The following is a 21,986-nucleotide window of genomic DNA, read 5'->3' as shown; positions in this document are numbered from 1 at the left end:
ATGAGGATGTAGACTTAGCGAAACAATTTCAGGTGGCTTGTTGAAACCAATTATGCATCGTAGATTAAATGCATATAGGCTATGTTAAACACTTAAAAGCTGATAGTAGTTGTACATTTAAGCTCTTCTACTGTACTCTATGCACCTTCAAAAAAGAACACCATCCATCTCATCATGCTGTTTATCTTTGCGAATGAGGTTAGCATATAAACATGTAGGCATCATCTCCACCTAAGAAGTGGTTGAGTTCGCAGAGAAAATGTGGGATGTTGACAGTGTCTTTTTAAGTAGTTTTCCAGCTGAAGACCTAGTGGAGGCACAAATCATATGAGTCAAGGGCTGCTTCCCAAAGGACACCCTGTTACCTATACACTGAGTGTACTACACACTAGGAACACCTTCCCTCAGAACAGCCTCAGTTCGTTGGGGCATGGATTCTACAAGGTGTCGAAAGCATTCCACAGGGATGCTGACCCATGTTGACTCCTATTCTTCCCACAGTTGTGTCATGTTTGCTGGATGTCCTTTGGGTGGTGGACCATTCTTGTTACAAACGGGAAACTGTTGAGCGTGGAATAACCCAGCAGCATTGCAGTTCTTGACACACTCAAACTGGTGCACCTGGCACCTAATACCATACCCCATTCAAAGGCATTTAAATATTTTGTCTTGCCCGTTCACCTTCTGAATGACACACACACACAATCCATGTCTCAAAAGTCTCAAGGATAAACAAATACTTATTTTACTGGTCTCCTCCCCTTCATCTATACTGATTGAAGTCGATTTAACAAGTGACATCAATAAGTGATCATAGCTTTCACCTAGATTCACCTGGTCAGTCGGTCATGGAAAGAGCAGGTTTTCTTAATGTTTTGTGTAAACAATGTATTGGGCACTGCTCAAAAGTAGTGCACTACATATGGAATTTGGGACGTACCAATGGTCTCTTTACACTCCCATATCTCTAGAACGGGAGTGTTCCGCTCCTCATCCCTTCACTCCCTAACAGTTTTCAAGCATGACGCAGGGGAGTTTGGCTGTGGCCCAGCTATGAAGGGAATGCCCTCAGGTGGATTTAAGAGAGATTTTCATCATTCATAATATATTACTGTAGCTTTACATGGAGGATCTAATGTTTCACTTAGTCCGAATCACTTCATCTTCATGCTTCTAGATTCCTGCACATCTCTATGTCCATGTGCTGGAGCTGGTATATTGTAACTGGTACAGTTAGTATTATGGTGACTTCATAGGGAAATTAGATTTGATTTTTGGCTAATATTGATAGACGCAAACATAGGCTTGTTAGTCTCAAACTATATTATAATTGTTTCCCTCTTAATGACAAGAATTTGGATTGGGTTTGGGGAGTGCCAGTGATAGGTTACATAGACTGAAGTAGAGGCAGAACAGGACTGCTGAAAATAGTGGTGACAACTTCCCGTTTATTTACAACTATGGACCGTTCTTAATGTGGTTCTGTCAAGATGGTGAGTCAATTTCCAAGTAAATTGTCAGGGGGAAAGTAAGCTATTTATATTAACATTCAATAGATTGGAATGAAATGTAATGTAAAAGTTAGTCTCACACAACCACACCATTGGCATACATATCCATTCTCACACAGACAACCTACGCCCAGGCCACGTAGCTCGTACCACACCGACGTCTATGTGTTTGTCATCTTTCCCTCTGTCTTTGCATGTGTTGTAGATCATCGACCAGGATATCAACCCCTATGTGGACCAATGGGAGGCAGAGGGGATATTTCCTGCCCACAAAGTCTTCAAGCTCTTGGGAAATGCTGGCTTTCTGGGTGTCAACAAGCCAGTTGGTATGAACTTCTTCTGTGTCTCTTCTTTCTGAGATATTTCTTTGCCTGATTCTGATTCATTTGTGGGAAATGATGCTTAACATAGACCCCTAAGTGCCCAATGTGTCCAACTAGGCACTGATCTTCATCAAAACTCAACTGAAGAGCCTCTCAAGGGCGAGCGTGAGAAAATTAAGTAGAGAAATGTTGTTGCATACCAGACTCAAGATGATATAGGCCTAAGGAGTGCTTAGAGTGTCATTCTGGCTTTGGCCCACTCCACTGAATATGTGGATGTGAGTAGCGGCCATATTGTTGTGAGTGTAGATATTTGTATAATAATATATGCCATTTAGCAGATGCTTTTATCCAAAGCGACTTACAGTCATGTGTGCATACATTCTACGTATGGGTGGTCCCGGGGATCGAACCCACTACCCTGGCGTTACAAGCGCCATGCTCTACCAACTGTGTGGAGTCACGTTCCACAAAAGCTGTCAGTCCTATTTCCATTTCAAATGCTGTCCTCTACCACCTGCAGCATCACTGAGGGAAAAAATATACTTTTTAGAACAACTTTGATTGTCGTATTTTAATCATATATAACACATTTAAGAATTTAAAATAATATACTTTTTAGAACAACTTTGATTGTCGTATTTTAATCATATATAACACGTTTAAGAATTTAAAGTGTTGATTCATTCCTAAGTCTAATTTTGTCAAGATGTTTTCAGAACTCAAAAGAGGTTGAGATGGGTCCAAGTCACACTACACACCAATCTAGATCCAAATACAGCATATCAACCCAATGACTAGAAAATACAACTCATCTCGACATTAGTCCCCCTAGATGTCAAAACATCTAACAAACTTTTATTTTGAAGTGAACTACTACAGAGAACAATGCAGTGGGTGTTGTTGGTCGTGGTGGGCCCTATGGGGAAATTGGCTCATAAATCTAGCTAGGTCAGAGAAGAGTGGGGCGAGCAGCTTTACAAAGTGCTAACTACAGAGCCCTTCAGCATTAACAGGCTGGATTAGAGAGAAGGTGGACAAGGAAGTCCCAGACACATCAGATTACCAGATGGTATATTAGATAAAGAGGTTATGGTTTATCCTACACTGTCAGAAACTAACGCTGAGACGAGACACATATTACTAATAGCCTAGATTTCTGATAGCCTACAGTGCATTCGGAAAGTATTCAGACCCCTTTTTCCACATTTTGTTACGTTACAGCCTTATTCTAAAATTGATTAATTTAAAAAACCCTAATTAATCTACACACAATACCCCATAATGACAAAGCGAGAAAAAAAAGTGAAGAAATGTTTGAAAAATCTATATATTTTTTACATAACTATTCAGACCCTTTGCTATGAGACTCAAAATTGAGCTCAGGTGCATCCTGTTTCCATTGATCATCCATGAGATGTGTTCTACAACTTGATTTGAGTCCACCTATGGTAAATTCAATTGGTTGAACATGATTTGGAAAGGCACACACCTGTCTATATAAGGTCCCACAGTTGACAGTGCATGTCAAAGCAAAAACCAAGCCATGAGGTCGAAGGAATTCTCCGTAGAGCTCCAAGACAGGATTGTGTCGAGGCACAGATCTGGGGAAGGGTACCAAAAATGTCTGCGGCACTGAAGGTCCCCAAGAACAGAGTGGCCTCCATCATTCTTAAATGGAAGACATTTGGAACCACCAAGACTCTTCCTAGAGCTGGCCGCCGGGCCAAACTGCGCAATCGGGGGAGAAGGGCCTTGGTCAGGGAGGTGATCAAAAACCTGATGGTCACTCTGACAGAGCTCCGGAGTTCCTCTGTGGATATGGGAGAACCTTCCAGAAGGACAACCATCTCTGCAGCATTCAACCAATCAGGTGGAAGCCACTCCTCAGTAAAAGGCACACGACAGCTGCCAAAAGGCACCTTTTGAGAAACTTGTTTCATGAGAAACAAGATTCTTTGGTCTGATGAAACCAAGATTTACCTCTTTGGCCTGAATGCCAAGTGTGACATCTGAAGGAAACCTGGCACCATCTCTATGGTGAAGCATGCTGGGGGCAGCCTCATGTTGTGGGGATGATTTTCAGCGGCAGGAACTGGGAGACTAGTCAGGATCGAGGGAAAGATGAACGGAGGAAAGTACAGAGAAGATCCTTGATGAAAACCTGCTCCAGAGCATTCAGGACCTTAGACTGGGCAAAGGTTCACCTTCCAACAGGACAACAACCCTAAGCACACAGCCAAGACAATGCAAGAGTGGCTTCAGGACAATGTCCTTGAGTGGCCCAGCCAGAGCCCAGGCTTAAATCCGATCTAAGATCTCTGGAGATCTGAAAATATCTGTGCAGCAACGCTCCCCATCCAACCTGACAGAGCATGAGAGGATCTTCAGAGAAGAATGGGAAACTTGTCATACCCAAGAAGACTCGAGGCTGTAATTGTTGCCAAAGGTGCGTCAACAAAGTGCTAAGTAAAGGGTCTGAATACTTATGGAAATGTAATATTTCAGTTTTCAATTTTTTTTTATTGTGCAGAAAATTCTACAAACCTGTTTTTGCTTTGTTGTTATGGAGTATTGTGTGTAGATTGATGAGGGGGGGGAACTATTGAATGAATTTAATTAATTAATTCAATTTAATCTGGCCTCTGCCTTGAAACGTCTTGCCAATCGCCATCATGCAAAAGCTAGTAATTCGGTGGTGCAACTGGCGACACTTCAGGCTGAGGGTATACCCATGTGTTACACCCACATCCAAAAGGTCCTGTCAATCACCATCGATTTCCCTTCTTGCAATACAGAGGGCAATATATATTTCTGTGGTTTGGCATGTCATTGTGGATTCACACTGTCAATGTTTATAAAGGATTTCAAAACACTGTAGCTGAGTGGTTTGTTAGTTGTATCAATGATTTTGTCCTCTAAATTCGAGGTCGACCAATTCTGATCTTTCAACGCCGATACCGATTATTAGAGGGCCAAAAAAGCCGATACCGATTAATCGGACGATTTAAAAAATGTTTTTTATTTGTACAACAACACTGAATGAACACTTATTTTAACTTAATATAATACATCAATAAAATCAATTTAGCCTCATGTAAATAATGAAACATGTTCAATTTGGTTTAAATAATGAAAAAACAAAGTGTTGGAGAAGAAAGTAAAAGTGCAATATGTGCTATGTAAGAAAGCTGACGTTTCAGTTCCTTGCTCAGAACATATGAGAACATATGAAAGCTGGGTGGCTCCTTCTAACATGAGTCTTCAATATTCCCAGGTAAGAAGTTTAAGGTTGTAGTTATTATATAATAACTACTATTATAGGAATTATAGGACTATTTCCCTCTATACCATTTGTATTTCATTAATCTTTGACTATTAGCTGTTCTTATTGGCACTTTAGTATTGCCAGTGTAACAGTATAGCTTCCTTCCCTCTCCTTGCTCCTCCCTGGGCTCGAACTAGCAACACAACGACAACAGCCACCCTTGAAGCAGCTTTACCCATGCAGAGCAGGGGAAACAACCACCCCAAGGCTCAGAGTGAGTGAAGTTTGAAGTTTGAACACTATTAGCGCCCGCCAACTAGCTAGCCATTTCACTTTGGTTACACCAGCCTCATCTCGGGAGTTGATAGGCTTGAAGTCATAAACAGCACAATGCTTGACGCACAACGAAGAGCTGCTGGCAAAATGCATTAAAGTGCTGTTTGAATGAATGTTTACGCGCCTGCTTCTGCCTACCACCTCTCAGTCAGATACTTAGATACTTGTATTCTTGTATGCTCAGTCAGATTATATGCAACGCAGGATACGCTAGATAATACCTAGTAATATCATCAACCATGTGTAGTTAACTAGTGATTATGATCGATTGTTTTTTTATAAGATAAGTTTAATGCTAGTTAGCCACTTACCTTGGCTTACTGCATTCGCGTAACAGGCAGTCAGTCTCCTTGTGGAGTGCAATGAGAGAGAGGTAGGTCGTTATTGCATTGGACTAGTTAACTGTAAGGTTGCAAGTTTGCATCGCCCGAGCTGACAAGGTGAAAATCTGTCATTCTACCCCTGAACGAGGCAGTTAACCCACCGTTACTAGGACGTCATTGAAAATAAGAATGTGTTCTTAACTGACTTGCCTAGTTAAATAAAGGTATAAAAATCGGCAAATCGGCGCCCAAAAATACCGATTTACGATTGTTATGAAAACTTAAAAATCAGCCCTAATTAATCGGCCATTCCGATTAATCGGTCAATCTCTACTCTAACTACCAAATTGTGAAATGGTTTCCTGAAATGTGCCTCCAAACATTTGTTGGATATGCATTTCCTAATCAATATAATTGAATCATTTCCAATTTTGTTAGTACTATCTTCTGTGTTTTCCTGAATTACTATACAATAGAGATCAGGGCCTGTATCCACATAGCATCTCAGAAAAGGTCCTAGGAATCCTGTTAAAACCTGGATAAATTGGTCTAGATGCCCAATTTATGGCATTTTAACAATGTGATATTGTGCTCCAAACTTGAAATAACATGATGTCTGGAATAAAATTATACAATTTATTTATTAGCCTAGTGGTTACGGGTGCTCTTTGTCTGGTCAGCTGGGTGTTCAACCAGTCTTTGCTGGGAACAGTAGTTGCTACCGTAGGCTCACACCAGGTGCTTTCCATTTTCCCCCTGGTGAGTCAGTACTGCCAGCAGCTCCCAACACCGAGCCCCTGGCGGTGGTTAACTAACCTGGGAAACTCCATATCTGAGTTTGGGTCTGTGGAACCCTTGGTGGAGGAAATGCCATCAGAAGGTTTCCTCAGACCATCCACTGCATCCAGAATTATCTCCAGCCATCTTGACAGTGTCTTGCCACTGGATACAGGTGACCCTGGACGAGAGCGTGAGGTTGAAGCTGCATAACTCTCCTTCACTTCAATGAGCAAGTCATGAAGCCATCACCCAAAGTCCTGTGGCTTTCTGCGATTGACGAAGCTGTAGCCATGGACTCGCACACAGGCGGCTCAGGATATCGCTTTTCACTGGCCTGCAGCAGCAGTGGAACTCGGCAGCAGTCTGAGCAGTACTATTCAGGTTCACACTACTCACCTCGCCAGCATTAGCAGCACCTCAGCAGTCGAACAAAGAAAATACAAGTGAAACCACTTAATATTGGTGCTTGGAATGTCCGCTCACTAATGGACACTGCTGGACCAAACAGACCTGAGAGACGTACGCTCTTGTTGGCAGAGAACGTGCCAAATACAAAATGGACATTTCCACCGTAAGTGAGATCCGGCTAGCTGACCCGGGACAGGTTGCAGAAGTTGGAGCCAGTTACACCTTCTGAAGCACCATTTACAGGCTAAAAGCAGGTCACCATCATAAACAATCTTCCAACCGCAAAAAAACAACATGGATGCAAGGTCCAAACACTGGCACTTGATTGACATTGTCAGGAGGAGAGACAGACATGATGTCAAAGGTGAAAAAGGCCATGTGCAATGCAGAATGCTGGATAGAACACCGATTTATCTCTGAGCTCAACATCCGGATCAGACGTCAACAAGGCAAAAAATCCTCAAAGCGAATCAACATCTCTCAGTGAAAGAGGTGAACATCCGGCAGTAATTTGTTGAAGCCCTAGACCACCGTTTGGAGTCCTCAAGATGAGGTTCTTTTTTTTCAAGAACCTCAACTTTTCTGATTGCGGATGGAACTACATTGCTCAGAGAGAAAGACAAAATCCTTTCCAGATTGGCCGAACAATTAAACTCAGCCCTCAATAAGTGAAGAAGCAATCAACAGTCTGCCGCAAGTTGAAATTAACTTGTCTCTTGCAGACCTACCCACCCAGGAGGAAACAAAAAAAGTATCAGTCTCCTCTCATCAGGAAAAACTACAGGAGCTGACACCACACCAGCTGAAACCTACAAGGTGGGAGGGCCTCATTTGGTTGAGAAGCTAACCGACCTCTTCCAGTCATTGTGGAGACAAGACGCTGTCCCTCAGGAGATAAGGACTAACCACCTCTACAAGAGTAAAGGCAATCACCAAGCCTGTTACAATCACAGAGGTATATCCTTGCTGTCAATTGCTGGAAAAATCTTAGCTAGAATCCTCCTGCACCATCTAAAAGAACACCTAGACCAAGACATGCTGCCCGAGAGCCAGTGTGGCTTAAGACAGAACTGTGGAACAACTAACATGATGTTTACAGCTCACCAACTCCAAGAAAAATGCCAAAATCTGACCTGTATCTCACTTTTTTTCAACTTGACAAAGGCTTTTGACACCACAAGGCACGACGGCCTCTGGAAGGTCATGGCAAAGTTTGAATGCCCAGAAAAATGTATCACAATGGTGCATCAGTTCCATGATGGCTAGTGTGCAAGATCACCAAGAGAACTCTGTGCAGTTTCCAGTCATAAACAGAGTGAATCAAGGCAGTGTTCTAGCACCAACTTTGTTTAGCATGATGTTCTCCACCGCACAGAGTACTCTTGGTGATCTTGCACACTAGCCATGCAAGATGCCTTCCCAAATGACCACACTGGGATCTGTTTCATCTACAGCTTTGATGGGGGGGCTCTTCAGCCTGAGGAGGATACATTACATATCAGAGGTGGAGTAGGTGACTGTCCGCAACCTCGTTTGCAGATGACTGAGCATTAGCTGCTGGCTTGCTTGCTGACCTGTAGATCCTCATGGACAACTTTTCATCTGTCTGTGACAACTTCAGCCTCACAATCTGTAATGAATTTCCTCCTCTTCGTGACAGTACCCCCCCCCAAAGGTGCGGACTCCGGCCGCAAAACCTTGACCTATAGGGGAGGGTCTGGGTGGGCGTCTGTCCGCGGTGGCGGTTCTGGCGCGGGACGCGTACCCCACTTCACCATTGTCTTAGTCCGCCTTATTGTCCGCGTCCGTTGCTTTCTCACCATGGCAACCCCTCTCAATGACCCCACTGGACAGAGGGGCAGCTCGGGACAGAGGGACAGGAGCTCGGGACAGAGGGGCAGGGGCTCTGGCGACTCTGGGCTGAGGGGCTCTGGCGCCTCTGGGCTGAGGGGCTCTGGCGCCCCTGGGCTGAGGGGCTCTGGCGCCCCTGGGTTGAGGGGCAGGCGGGAGGCTCCGGCAGCGGCGCCGGACAGGCGGGGCGCCGGACAGGCGGGACGCTCCGGCAGCTGCGCCGGACAGGCGGGAGGCTCCGGCAGCGGCGCCGGACAGGCGGGAGGCTCCGGCAGCGGTGCCGGACAGGCGGGAGGCTCCGACAGCGGTGCCGGACAGGCGGGACGCTCCGGCAGCGGCGCTGGACAGGCGGGACGCTCCGGCATCGGCGCCGGACAGGCGGGAGGCTCCGGCAGCGGCGGGAGGCTCCGGCAGCGGCGCCGGACAGGCGGGAGCACCTGCAGGGAGGAGACAGAGAGACAGCCTGGTGCGTGGAGCTGCCACAGGAGGCAGCGGCGCCGGACAGGCGGGAGGCTCCGGCAGCGGCGCCGGACAGGCGGGAGGCTCCGACAGCGGCGCCGGACAGGCGGGACGCTCCGGCAGCGGCGCCGGACAGGCGGGACGCTCCGGCAGCGGCGCCGGACAGGCGGGAGGCTCCGGCAGCGGCGGGAGGCTCCGGCAGCGGCGCCGGACAGGCGGGAGGCTCCGGCAGCGGCGCCGGACAGGCGGGAGGCTCCGGCAGCGGCGCCGGACAGGCGGGAGGCTCCGGCAGCGGCGCCGGACAGGCGGGAGCACCTGCAGGGAGGAGACAGAGAGACAGCCTGGTGCGTGGAGCTGCCACAGGAGGCAGCGGCGCCGGACAGGCGGGAGGCTCCGGCAGCGGCGCCGGACAGGCGGGAGGCTCCGGCAGCGGCGCCGGACAGGCGGGAGGCTCCGGCAGCGGCGCCGGACAGGCGGGAGGCTCCGGCAGCGGCGCCGGACAGGCGACGGGCTCCGGCAGCGGCGCCGGACAGGCGACGGGCTCCGGCAGCGGCGCCGGACAGGCGACGGGCTCCGGCAGCGGCGCCGGACGGGCTCCGGCAGCGGCGCCGGACAGGCGGGACGCTCCGGCAGCGGCGCCGGACAGGCGGGATGCTCCGGCAGCGGCGCCGGACAGGCGGGACGCTCCGGCAGCGGCGCCGGACAGGCGGGACGCTCCGGCAGCGGCGCCGGACAGGCGGGACGCTCCGGAAGCGGCGCCGGACAGGCGGGAGCACCTGCAGGGAGGAGACAGAGAGACAGCCTGGTGCGTGGGGCTGCCACAGGAACCACCAGGCTGGGGAGACCTTCAGGAGGCTTGGTGTTAGGAGGAGCCTGAAAGACCGGGCTGTGGGGGAGCACTGGAGCTCTGGTGCGCAACCTTGGCACCACTTCCCCAGGCTGGACAACTACTCTAGCCCGGACCCTCCAGAGTGCAGGCACAGGTTGAACCGGGCTGTGGGTAAGCACGGGAGATCTAGTGCTTACTACACGCACCTCTCCCTTAGGCTCCACTCCCACAGTTGCCCGGCACGAGCGGAGCGCAGGCAGAGGACGCACTGCACCCTCCCAGCGCACCGGAGACACAGCACGCAGAGCTGGCGCAGGATAACCTGGACCAAAACTGCGTACCGGCGACCAGACCCGCTGAGCAGGCACCATACGCCCTGGCTCAATGCCCACACTCGCATGGCACTTTCGGGGGGCTGCCCTATAGCGCACCGGGCTATGGACACGCACTGGCGACACCGTGCGCTTAACCGCATAACACGGTGCCTGACCAGTAATGCGCTGCTTATAATAAGCACGAGGCGTGAGCTCAGGTCTGCTACCTGGCTTAGTACCACACCTCGTGTGCCCCCCCCCAAATTTTTTTGGGGCTGCCTCTCGTACCTGTCGCACTGCCGTGCTGGCTCCTCATATTGCCGCCGCTCAGCCCTCGCTGCCTCCAGCTCTGCTTTGGGGCGGCGATTTTCCCCAGCCTGTGCCCAGGGTCCCTCTCCGTTCAGTATCTCCTCCCATGTCCAGGAGTTCTGTGATGCTGGCCTCTGTTGATGCTGCTGCTGCTATCGTCGCTGTCCTTTACCACGCCGCTTGGTCCGATTTGGGTGGGTGATTCTGTAATGAATTTCCTCCTCTTCTTCCGAAGAGGAGAGGCGAAACGGATCAGAGGACCAATGCGCGGCGTGGTAAGTGTCCATGGTTCTTTTTAATACGTTAAGGTACACATGAACAACTGACTACAAAAAACAATAAATGTGAAAACTCAAAACAGTCCTATCTGGTGCAATCACAGAGACAGAAACAATCACCCACAAACACACAGTGAAACCCAGGCTACCTAAGTATGATTCTCAATCAGAGACAACTAATGACACCTGCCTCTGATTGAGAACCATACTAGGCTGAAACATAGAAATACCCAAAACATAGAAAAACAAACAGACTGCCCACCCAACTCACGCCCTGACCATACTAACTAAATACAAAACACAGGAAATAAAGGTCAGAACGTGACACAATCAGTACAAAGAAGACTGAACTTATGTACCAATCTGCCCCCAGTAATCCTTACGTGGACCAAACGATCTCTGTGAAAGGTCAGAAACTGTCAGCTGTGGACAAATTCACTTACCTTGGTAGCACAATGTCCCGTGTGAGTTCACATAGACAAAGAAACAAACATCAGTATCACCAAGGCTAGTGCAGCCTTTGGCCGTCCGCGAGATTTTGTGTGGGATAGAAAAGGCATCAAACTGGCTACAAAACTTATTGTTTTCCAGGCAGTCTTATTACCAGCAAAACCTGGACAGTCTACCGATGCCATGCCAAATAACTTTCACCTGAACAGTTTCAGGATGCTCCTGAGGATCAAGCGGCAGGACAGAATCTCAGACACTGAAGTTCTCAGCCGTGCCGACATGATGAGCATTGCCACACTGCTTCTGAAAGCTCAGCTCAGATGGGTGGGACCATGTGACCAGGATGCCTGCTACACATCTCCATAAACAGATCTTCTTCATGGAGCTGAAGAATGGGAAGTGAGCACAAGGTGGGCCAACGAAATGATTTATAGACACCCTGAAGGTATCCCTTGAGCTTTAACATTGATCTAAAGTCATGAGAAAGACTTTCTCAGGATCGTCCCATTTGGCGGAATCGAATCCGGGATGGCGCTACAACCTCTGAAACAAGCAGGACCAAAAATGCAACGGTGAAGAGAACAGCGAAAGACCAGTTAGTGGAGCCGTCCTTCAGGAGACTTTTACCTAGATATCATGTCCAGTGTGCCAAAGCATGTTTCTGGGCTCAGATTGGTCTCATCAGCCATCTGCGCACTCACCGTACCCCAGACTAATCCTAATGAATCGTGTTAGGGTCATCATCAACCTATGATGGACGAACAAGGAAGGACGGAGTGGTTATAAGTATTGAGGCATATCATGTGAAATAGGCCTTGTGAAATAATTGTAAAAAGCAAAGATACTGTTCCATGTAGGTCTAGATTATTTATGGATTAATCATGTAGAAATATCAAAACATTCTTTCAACTCTAACTCTAAAGCAATTGTATGTGGCACAGGAACCACTGACTGGCTGCCTTTTTCTATGATCAAGGCACCTGCTGGTAACTCTTAACTGGTTAGGACAGCTCACGAGGTCTCCTAAATATGTAGACTAGATGGGAATCTTATGACTAAAGAGGCTTGGATGCATAGCTTTTATTTTTTACCAATAAGAGTAGGAGTATAATGTCTCTTATCACTTTTTCTACTCTGAGACGTTTTGTGGTCTATCCCCAATATAACGCTTGTCTATGCTGAAACATTGGCTAACATGTGAAGCTCTCAAAGTATGCTGTATGAGTCTAGTTAGATTGATTGGAGTGGGAGAGGATTACACCGACCAGGAGGCTTAGGCCTGTACTGTTGGGATGGAGAAATACCAGATGGACTGGGAATGGTTTTCACAGAAGAAATAGCCATTGAGGGATTTAAATGTCAAATAATCAAATGAAATAAAATGTTATTCGTCACATGCTTCGTAAAAAACAGGTGTAGACTAATAGTGAAATGCGTACGGGCCCTTCCCAACAATGCAGAGAGAAAGAAAATAGAGAATTAATAGAAAAGTAAAACACTTAATAATAAATACATAATGAGTAACGACATGGCTATATACACAGGGTACCAGTACTCAGTCGATGTGCAGGGGTATGAGGTAATTGAGATATATACTGTATGTACATATAACTAGGAATAAAGTGACAGATAATAAACAGTAACAGCTGCATATGTGATGAGTGAAGAAGGTTAATGCAAAGGTCAAGGCAGGTAGTTTAATAGTTAGCCAAATAGCTACCTGGACTAACTGTTAAGCAGTCTTATGGCTTGGGGGTAGAAGCGGTGCAGTTACCAAACCAAGCGGTGATGCAGTCAGTCAAGATGCTCTCAATGGTGCAGCTGTATAACCTTTTCAGCCTCCTGAAGGGGAAGAAGTTGTGCCTTCTTCAAGACTGTGTTAGTATGTGTGGACCATGATGCATCCTTATCTTCAGATGACGAAAAGGACTTAGCTGTGAACGATGACAGACTTGTAGAGCGCAGGGGAGTTTTGGAATGAGAGGTCTAGGGCTTAAAGGCAAAAAACTCAGGCCCTTTAGTGCCAAGCATGCAGGCTTAAACTTAAAAGCAGCTTCAACTTGTAATTCAAAGCTTTTCATATCTTGTAACATCTCTCTCTTGGCACTGTGGTACAGTACAAAACCTGTCAGATATCAATGTCACGTTCTGACCTTAGTTCCTTTATTATGTCTTTGTTAGTTTGGTCAGGGTGTGAGTTGGGGTGGGTAGTCTATGTCCTTTTTTCTTTGTTGTATTTCTGTGTTTGGCCTGGTATGGTTCTCAATCAGAGGCAGCTGTCGATCGTTGTGTCTGATTGAGAATCATACTTAGGTAGCCTGTTTTCCCTATTTTGGTTGTGGGTGATTATTTTCTGTTTAGTGTTTTTCATCACCTTACAGGACTGTTTGTTTGTTGTTTTTGTTGTTTTGTTCAGTGTTCAGTTGTTTTATTAAAATAATGAACACTTACCACGCTGCACCTTGGTCCGATCTTTCATACTCCTCGTCAGAGGAAGACGAATCGAGTTACAGAATCACCCACCAAGAAAGGAGCAAGCAGCGTGGTAACGAGAGGCAGCGAGAGCTGGACTATGTGACAACTTGGGAGTAGAAAGGTGGTCGGTCGACCCAGGGAGAGTGCCGGAGCCCACCTGGGACTCTCTGGAGCAGTGCGAGGAGGGTTACCGGAGAATGGAGTTGGCGACAAGACCACGGCAGCGCAACAGGCACAAGAAGCAGCCCCGCAAAAAATGTTTGGGGGGCACACGGAGAGATTGGCAAAGTCAGGTAGGAGACCTGAGCCAACTCCCCGTGCTTACAGTGGCGAGAGAGCGACCAAGCAGGCACCGTGTTATGCGGTGAAGCGCATGGTCTCCCCAGTGCGCATGCATGACCCGGTGCGCTACATCGCAGCCCCCCACAAGTGCCATGCGAGAGTGGGCATCCAGCCTGGGTGTGTTGTGCCAGCCCAGCGTGTTTGGTCTCCGGTACGCCGTTTCGGCCCAGGGTATCCTGCGCCGGCTCTGCATGCTGTGTCTCCGAGCCGCTGGGAGGGTGCAGTGCGTCCTATGCTTGCGCTCCGCCCGTGCCGGGTGAATGTGGGTATTCAGCCTAAGGGAGAGGTGCGAGTGGTATGCACCAGATTTCCAGTGCTCACACACAGCCCGGTTCAACCTGTGCCTGCACTCTGGAGGGTCCGGGCTAAAGTGGTGATCCAGCCGGGAGGAGTGGTGCCAAGGCTGCGCGCCAGGGCTCCAGTGCTCCCCCACAGCCCGGTCCTTCCGGTGCCTTCTCCACGCACCAGGCCTCCTATGGCAGCCCCATGCGCCAGGCTGCCTCTCCGTCTCCTCCCTCCAGGTTCTCTGTCCAAGCCAGAGCCGCCCGTCTGTCCTGAGCTGTCGGAGCCGCCTGTCTATCCTGAGCTGCCGGAGCTGCCCGTCTGTCCTGAGCTGCCGGAGCCGCCCGTCTGTCCTGAGCTGCCGGAGCCGCACGTCTGTCCTGAGCTGCCGGAGCCGCACGTCTGTCCTGAGCTGCCGGAGCCGCCCGTCTGTCCTGAGCTGCCGGAGCCGCCCGTCTGTCCTGAGCTGCCGGAGCCGCCCGTCTGTCCTGAGCTGCCGGAGCCGCCCGTCTGTCCTGAGCTGCCGGAGCCGCCCGTCTGTCCTGAGCTGCCGGAGCCGCCCGTCTGTCCTGAGCTGCCGGAGCCACCCGTCTGTCCTGAGCTGCCGGAGCCGCCGTCTGTCAGGAGCTGCCGGAGCCGCCCGCCTGTCCGGGGCCCGCTGCGAGGGTCCCCAGTCCGAGGTTGAACCCCTATAGGTTCAGGTTTTGCGGCCGGAGTCCACACCTTTGGGGGGGGGGGGTACTGTCACGTTCTGACCTTAGTTCCTTTATTATGTCTTTGTTAGTTTGGTCAGGGCGTGAGTTGGGGTGGGTTATTTTCTTTTTCTTTGTTGTATTTCTGTGTTTGGCCTGGTATGGTTCTCAATCAGAGGCAGCTGTCGATCGTTGTCTCTGATTGAGAATCATACTTAGGTAGCCTGTTTTCCCCATTTTGGTTGTGGGTAATTATTTTCTGTTTAGTGTTTTTCATCACCTTACTGGACTGTTTGTTTGTCGTTTTTATTGTTTTGTTCAGTGTTCAGTTGTTTTATTAAAATAATGAACACTTACCACGCTGCACCTTGGTCCTCCTCTCTTTCTCCAGACGACAAGCTTTACAATCAACGTATGAAACATTCATATTTAGACTATTTATTTATCCATAGGTCACAACCAACCTACTCCAGTTTCTACAAATTATATCTAAAGTTTGGAGGCACTGTACTGGAGCCAGCCAGCTTCAGTGCCAGATTGCTCTTCAGCTGATTATGTCACTCCACTACCCACCACGAAACAGGAAAAAACTCTGCTGCTCACACACACAAACACTCCCCTTTTCTTCGTAAGCAAGAGAACCAGAACAGGAAAGTGTTGCCCGGGCAACAGGGACCAGAACACGAGTGATCTCTACCTCCCTGTGTGTGTGTGTGTGTGTGTGTGTGAGTGAGTAATGTTATTCCACGCCCAGACAGGACAGTGGGATTCAGAGTTCAGCCACTGACATTGGCCCGTCTCCGGCCCGATTTACGAGACTTGGCAACCCAGCCGGGTTTTCCACTGGTCAACATTTTTCTGATAGTTCTGTTATGATGGTCCAATGTTATGTTGCCCCTGACTTTCTCCCTTAGTGTCCTCCACTCTTCGTCCTCAGTCATTCCATTGACATTACTTTAGAATGATTTAGCAGACGCTCTTATCCAGAGAGACTCTTGTAGTAATAATATAATTATATTACACATACTGTACCAGTGACTCATTATTCATAAAACTAAGATAAGGGATTATGAGTCAGTTACTTTTTTTTTTCATTCCATTTTACTTACTGTAGAATTCTCATGATGATGTGTAATTGAAATACATTGTAGTTCAGTCAGCCAAACGTGTCTATCGTAGTGGCAGTCGTCATTGATACACCCGTGAGTGATTCAAAGGCCTAGAGACTTCCTAGGTTCGCATCCCTCTGGAGACACGGCCAATTAAATGGTTTGTTCTCAGACAACTATTCCACTGATTTACAGTGTGTCTAATCTACATGCATGTTCAATACAGCAATCTATGAGGTTGACTGTCTGTCTTAGAAACCCATCGATATCAAATAAAATTTGTCACATGTGCCAAATACAACAGATGTAGACCTTTCAGTGAAATGCTTACTTACGAGCCCCTAATCAACAGTGCAGTTTAAAAAATATATGGATAAGAATAAGAAATAAAAGTAACAAGTAATGAAAGAGCAGCAGTAAAATAACAATTGTGAGACTATATACTATGTACCAGTACAGAGTCCATGTGCGGGGGGGCACTGGATAGTTGAGGTAATATGTAGGTAGAGTTATTAAAGTTACTGTGCATAGATGATAACAACAGAGAGTAGCAGTGGTGTCAAAGAGTTTGGGGGGGGGAATGCAAATAGTCTGGGTAGCCATTTGATTAGTTGTTCAGGAGTCTTATGGCTTGGGGGTAGAAGCTGTTTTAGAACCCTCTTGGACCTAGACTTGGCGCTCCGGTACCGCTTGCCGTGCGGTAGCAGAGAGAACAGTCCATGAGTAGGGTGGCTGGAGTCTTTTAATATTTTTAGGGCCTTCCTCTGACACCTCCTGGTATAGGGTTCCTGAATGGCAGGAAACTTGGCCCCTGTGCATCACTGGGCCGTTCGCACTACCCTCTTTAGTGCCTTGAGGTCAGAGGCCGAGCAGTTGCCATACCAGTCAGGATGCTCTCGATGGTGCAGTTGTCGAACCTTTTGAGGATCTGAGGACCCATGCCAATTCTTTTCAGTCTCCTGAGGGGGAATAGGTTTTTCCCGTGCCCTCTTCACGACTGTCTGGGTGTGCTTGGACCATGTTAGTTTGTTGGTGATGTGGACATGAAGCAACTTGAAGCTCTCAACCTGTTCCACTCCCGTCGATGAGAATGGCTCGGGCCTCTTTCCTGTAGTCCACAATCATCTCCTCTGTCTTGATCATGTTGAGTGAGAGGTTGTTGTCCTGGCACCACACGGTCAGGTCTCTGACCTCCTCCCTATATGCTGTCTTGTCTGTGATCAGGCCTACCACTGTTGTGTCATCGGCAAACTTAATGATGGTGTTGTAGTCGTGCCTGGCCGTGCAATCATGAGTGAACAGGGAGTACAGGAGAGGACTGAGCACGCACCCCTGAGGGGCCCCTGTGTTGAGGATCAGCGTGGCGGATGTGTTGTTACCAACCCTTACCCCCTGGGGGGGTGGCGTCAGGAAGTTCAGGATCCAGTTGCAAAGGGAGGTGTTTAGTCCCAGGGTCCTTAGCTTATTGATGAGCTTTGAGGGCACTATGGTGTTGAATGCTGAGCTGTAGTCAATGCATAGCATTCTCATTCTCTATTTTGTACAGGTGGGAAAGGGCAGTGTGGAGTGCAATAGAGATAAAGATTGCATTATCTGTGGATCTGGCGGTATGGAAATTGGAATGGGTCTAGGGTTTCTGGAATAATAGTGTTGTGAGCCATGACCAGCCTTTCGAAAGCAGTTCATGGCAACAGACGTGAATGCTACAGGTCGGTAGTCATTTAGGCAGGTTACCTTAGTGTTCTTGGGCACAGGCACTATGGTGATCTGCTTAAAACATGTTGGTATTACAGACTCGGACAGGGAGAGGTTAAAAATGTCAGTGAAGACACTTGCCAGTTGGTCAGCGCATGCTCACAGTACACGTCCTGCTAATCCGTCTGGCCCTGCGACCTTGTGACTGTTGACCTGTTTACAGTTCTTAATCACATCGGCGGCTGCGGAGAGCGTGATCACACACTCTTCCAGAACAGCTGGTGCTCTCATGCATGTTTCAGTGTTATTTGCCTCGAAGCGAGCATATAAGTAGTTTAGCTCGTCTGGTAGGCTCGTGTCACTGGGCAAGCTCTCGGCTGTGCTTCCCTTTGCGGTCTGTAATAGTTTACATGCCGTGCCACAACTGACGAGCATCGGAGCCGGTGTAGTACGATTTGATCTTAGTCCTGTATTGAAGCTTTGCCTGTTTGATGGTTCGTCGGAGGGCATAGAGGGATTTCTTATAAGCTTCCAGGTTAGGGTCCCGCTCCTTGAAAGCGGCAGCTCTAGCCTTTAGCTCAGTGTGGATGTTGCCTGTAATCCATGGCTTCTGGTTAATTTTTGCTTGTGAGCAGGAATTAGGAGGATATAATTATTGTCAGTTTTGCCAAATGGAGGGCGAGGGAGAGCTTTGTACACGTCTCTGTGTGTGGAGTAAAGGTGGTCCAGAGTTTTTATTCCTCTGGTAGCACATTTAACATGCTGATATAAATTTGAAAAAACTGATTTAAGTTTCCCTGCATTAAAGTCCCCGGCTACTAGGAGCGCTGCCTCTGGGTGCGTGTTTTCTTGTTTGCTTATGTCGGAATACAGCTCATTCAATGCTGTCTCAGTGCCTGCTTCTGACTGAGGTGGCATGTAAACAGATAAGAAAAATACATGGTCCGACGCCCCTTGTCTTACCAGATGCCGATGTTCTATCCTGCCAGTACAACGTATAACCAGCCAGCTGTATGTTGATGGTGTCGTCGTTCAGCCACGTCTCCGTGAAGCATAAGATATTACCGTTTTGAATGTCCTGTTGGTAGTTTAATCTTCCGCGTAGGTCGTCTATTTTATTGTCCAAAGATTGCACGTTTGCTAGCAGAATGGAAGGAAGTGGGGGTTTATTCGATCGCCTACGAATTCTCAGATGGCAGCCCGCCCTCCGGCCCTTTTTTCTCCTCCTCCTCTTCACGCAAATCACGGGGATCTGGGCCTATTCCCGAGAAAGCAGTATATTGTTCATGTCGGCCTCGTCCGACTCATTAAAGGAATGAAAGGATTCTGTCAGTCCTTGGTGAGTAATCACAGTCCTGATGAAGTTATTTTCGGTCATAAGAGATGGTAGCGGCAATATTATCTGCAAAATAAGTAAAACAACAAGTTACAAACAATGTAAATAAACAAACAAAAATCACAAGTGGTTGGGGGCACGTAAAACATCTGCCTTCTCCGGCGCCACTCTTGAGCGCTACTCTCATATTGTTAGGGCTCATTTTGCTATAGATGGAGTTATATAGAGCTTATGAAGTGCTTACAACTATTCCATTGAGATATACACAGTTGAAGTGAGAAGTTTACATACACCTTAGCCAAATACATTTAATCTCAGTTTTTCACAATTCTTGACATTTAATCCAAGTTAAAATTCCCTGTTTTAGGTCTGTAAGGATCACCACTTTATTTTAAGAATGTGAAATGTCAGAATAATAGTAGAGAGAAATGTTTATTTCAGCTTTTATTTATTTCGTCAAATTCCCAGTGGGTCAGAAGAATACATACACTCAATTAGTATTTGGTAGCATTGCCTTTAAATTGTTTAACTCGGGTCAAATGGTTCAGGTAGCCTTCCACAAGCTTCCCACAACAAGTTGGGTGAATTTTGGCCCATTCCTCCTGACAGAGCTGGTGTAACTGAGTCAGGTTTGTAGGCCTCCTTGCTCGCACACACTTTTTCAGGTCTGCTCACACATTTTCTATAGGATTGAGGCCAGGGCTTTGTGATGGCCACTCCAATACCTTGACTTTGTTGTCCTTAAGCCATTTTGCCACAACTTTGGAAGTGTGCTTGGGGTCATTGTCCATTTGGAAGACCCATTTGCGACCAAGCTTTAACTTCCTGACTGATGTCTTGAGATGTTTCTTCCAAGATATCCACGTAATTTTCCTACCTCATGAAGCCATCTATTTTGTGAAGTGCACCAGCCCCTCCTGCAGCAAAGCACCACCACAACATGCTGCTGCCACCCCCGTGCTTCACGGTTGGGATGGTGTTCTTCGGCTAGCAAGCGCCCTCCTTTTTTCTCCAAACATAACAATGGTCATTATGGCCAAACAGTTCTATTTTTGTTTCATCAGACCAGAGGACATTTCTCCAAAAAGTACAATATTTTTCCCCATGTACAGTTGCAAACTAAGCAGCCTTTCAGGTTATGTCGATATAGGACTTGTTTTACTGTGGATATATATACTTTGTACCTGTTTCCTCCAGCATCTTCACAAGGGCCTTTGCTGTTGATCTGGGATTGTTTGCACCTTTTGCAGCAAAGTACGTTCATCTCTAGGACACAGAACGCGTCTCGTTCCTGAGCGGTATGATGGCTGCCTGGTCTCATGGTGTTTATACTTGCGTACTATTGTTTGTACAGATGTGTGGTACCTTCAGGCGTTTGGAAAATGCTCCCAAGTATGAACCAGTCTTGAGGACGTCTATCATTTTTGGGCTGATTTATTTGGATTTTCCCATGATGTCAAGCAAAGAGGCACTGAGTTTGAAGGTAGGCTTAGAAATACATCCACAGGTACACCTCCAATTGACTCAAATGATGTCAATTAGCCTATCAGAAGCTTCTAAAGCCATGACATGATTTCCTGCATTTGTCCAAGCTGTTTAAAGGTACAGTCAACTTAGTGTATGTAAACGTCTGACCCACTGGAATTGTCACACAGTGAATCAATCATAAGTGAAATAATCTGTCTGTAAACAATCGTTGGAAAATTCTTTGTCATGCACAAAGTAGATATCTTAACCGACTTGCAAAAACTTTAGTTAGTTAACTGGTTTTGGAGTCACACTCAAAATTAAAGTGGAAAACCACACTACAGGCTGATCCAACTTTGATGTAATGTCCTTAAAACAAGTCAAAATGAGGCTCAGTAGTGTGTGTGGCCTCCACGTGCCTATATGACCTCCCTACAACGCCTGGGCATGCTCCTGATGAGGTGGCGGATGGTCTCCTGAGGGATCTCTTCCCAGACCTGGACTAAAGCCTCCGCCAACTCCTGGACAATCTGTGGTGCAGCGTGGCGTTGGTGGATGGAGCGAGACATGAGGTCCCAGATGTGCTCAATTGGATTCAGGTCTGGGGAACGGGTGGGCCAGTCCATAGCATCAATGCCTCCCTCTTGCAGGAACTGCTGACACACTCCAGCCACATGAGGTCTAGCATTGTCTTGGATTAGGAGGAACCCAGGGCCAACCGCACCAGCATATGGTCTCACAAGGGGTCTGAGGATCTCATCTCGGTACCTAATGGCAGTCAGGCTACCTCTGGCTAGCACATGGAGGGCTGTGCGGCCCCCCAAAGAAATGCCACCCCACACCATGACTGACCCACTGCCAAACCGGTCATGCTGGAGGATGTTGCAGGCAGCAGAACGTTCTCCACGGCGTCTCCAGACTCTGTCACGTCTGTCACATGTGCTCAGTGTGAACCTGCTTTCATCTGTGAAGAGCACAGTGGCGAATTTTCCAATCTTGGTGTTCTCTGGCAAATGCCAAACGTCCTGCACGGTATTTGGCTGTTAGCCCAACCCCCAACTGTGGACGTCGTGCCCTCATACCACCCTCATGGAGTCTGTTTCTGACCGTTTGAGCAGACACATGCACATTTGTGGCCTGCTGGAGGTC

General features: G+C 47.8%; 1 protein-coding gene across 1 annotated transcript in view; it reads left to right on the top strand.

The window, feature by feature from the left end:
• zgc:85777 (uncharacterized protein LOC405871 homolog) overlaps window positions 1-21,986 on the top strand; it is a 54,803-nt gene that overhangs the window by 8,425 nt on the left and 24,392 nt on the right. Inside the window, exon 2 of the mRNA XM_046325794.1 lies at window positions 1,717-1,837. Coding sequence (XP_046181750.1) covers window positions 1,717-1,837 — 121 coding nt within the window. The remainder of the gene's footprint in view (window positions 1-1,716; window positions 1,838-21,986) is intronic.

The sequence above is a fragment of the Oncorhynchus gorbuscha genome, linkage group LG24 (genome assembly GCF_021184085.1).
Source record: "Oncorhynchus gorbuscha isolate QuinsamMale2020 ecotype Even-year linkage group LG24, OgorEven_v1.0, whole genome shotgun sequence".
Lineage (NCBI taxonomy): Eukaryota > Metazoa > Chordata > Actinopteri > Salmoniformes > Salmonidae > Oncorhynchus > Oncorhynchus gorbuscha.
This window is presented reverse-complemented; position numbering and strand designations above follow the sequence as displayed.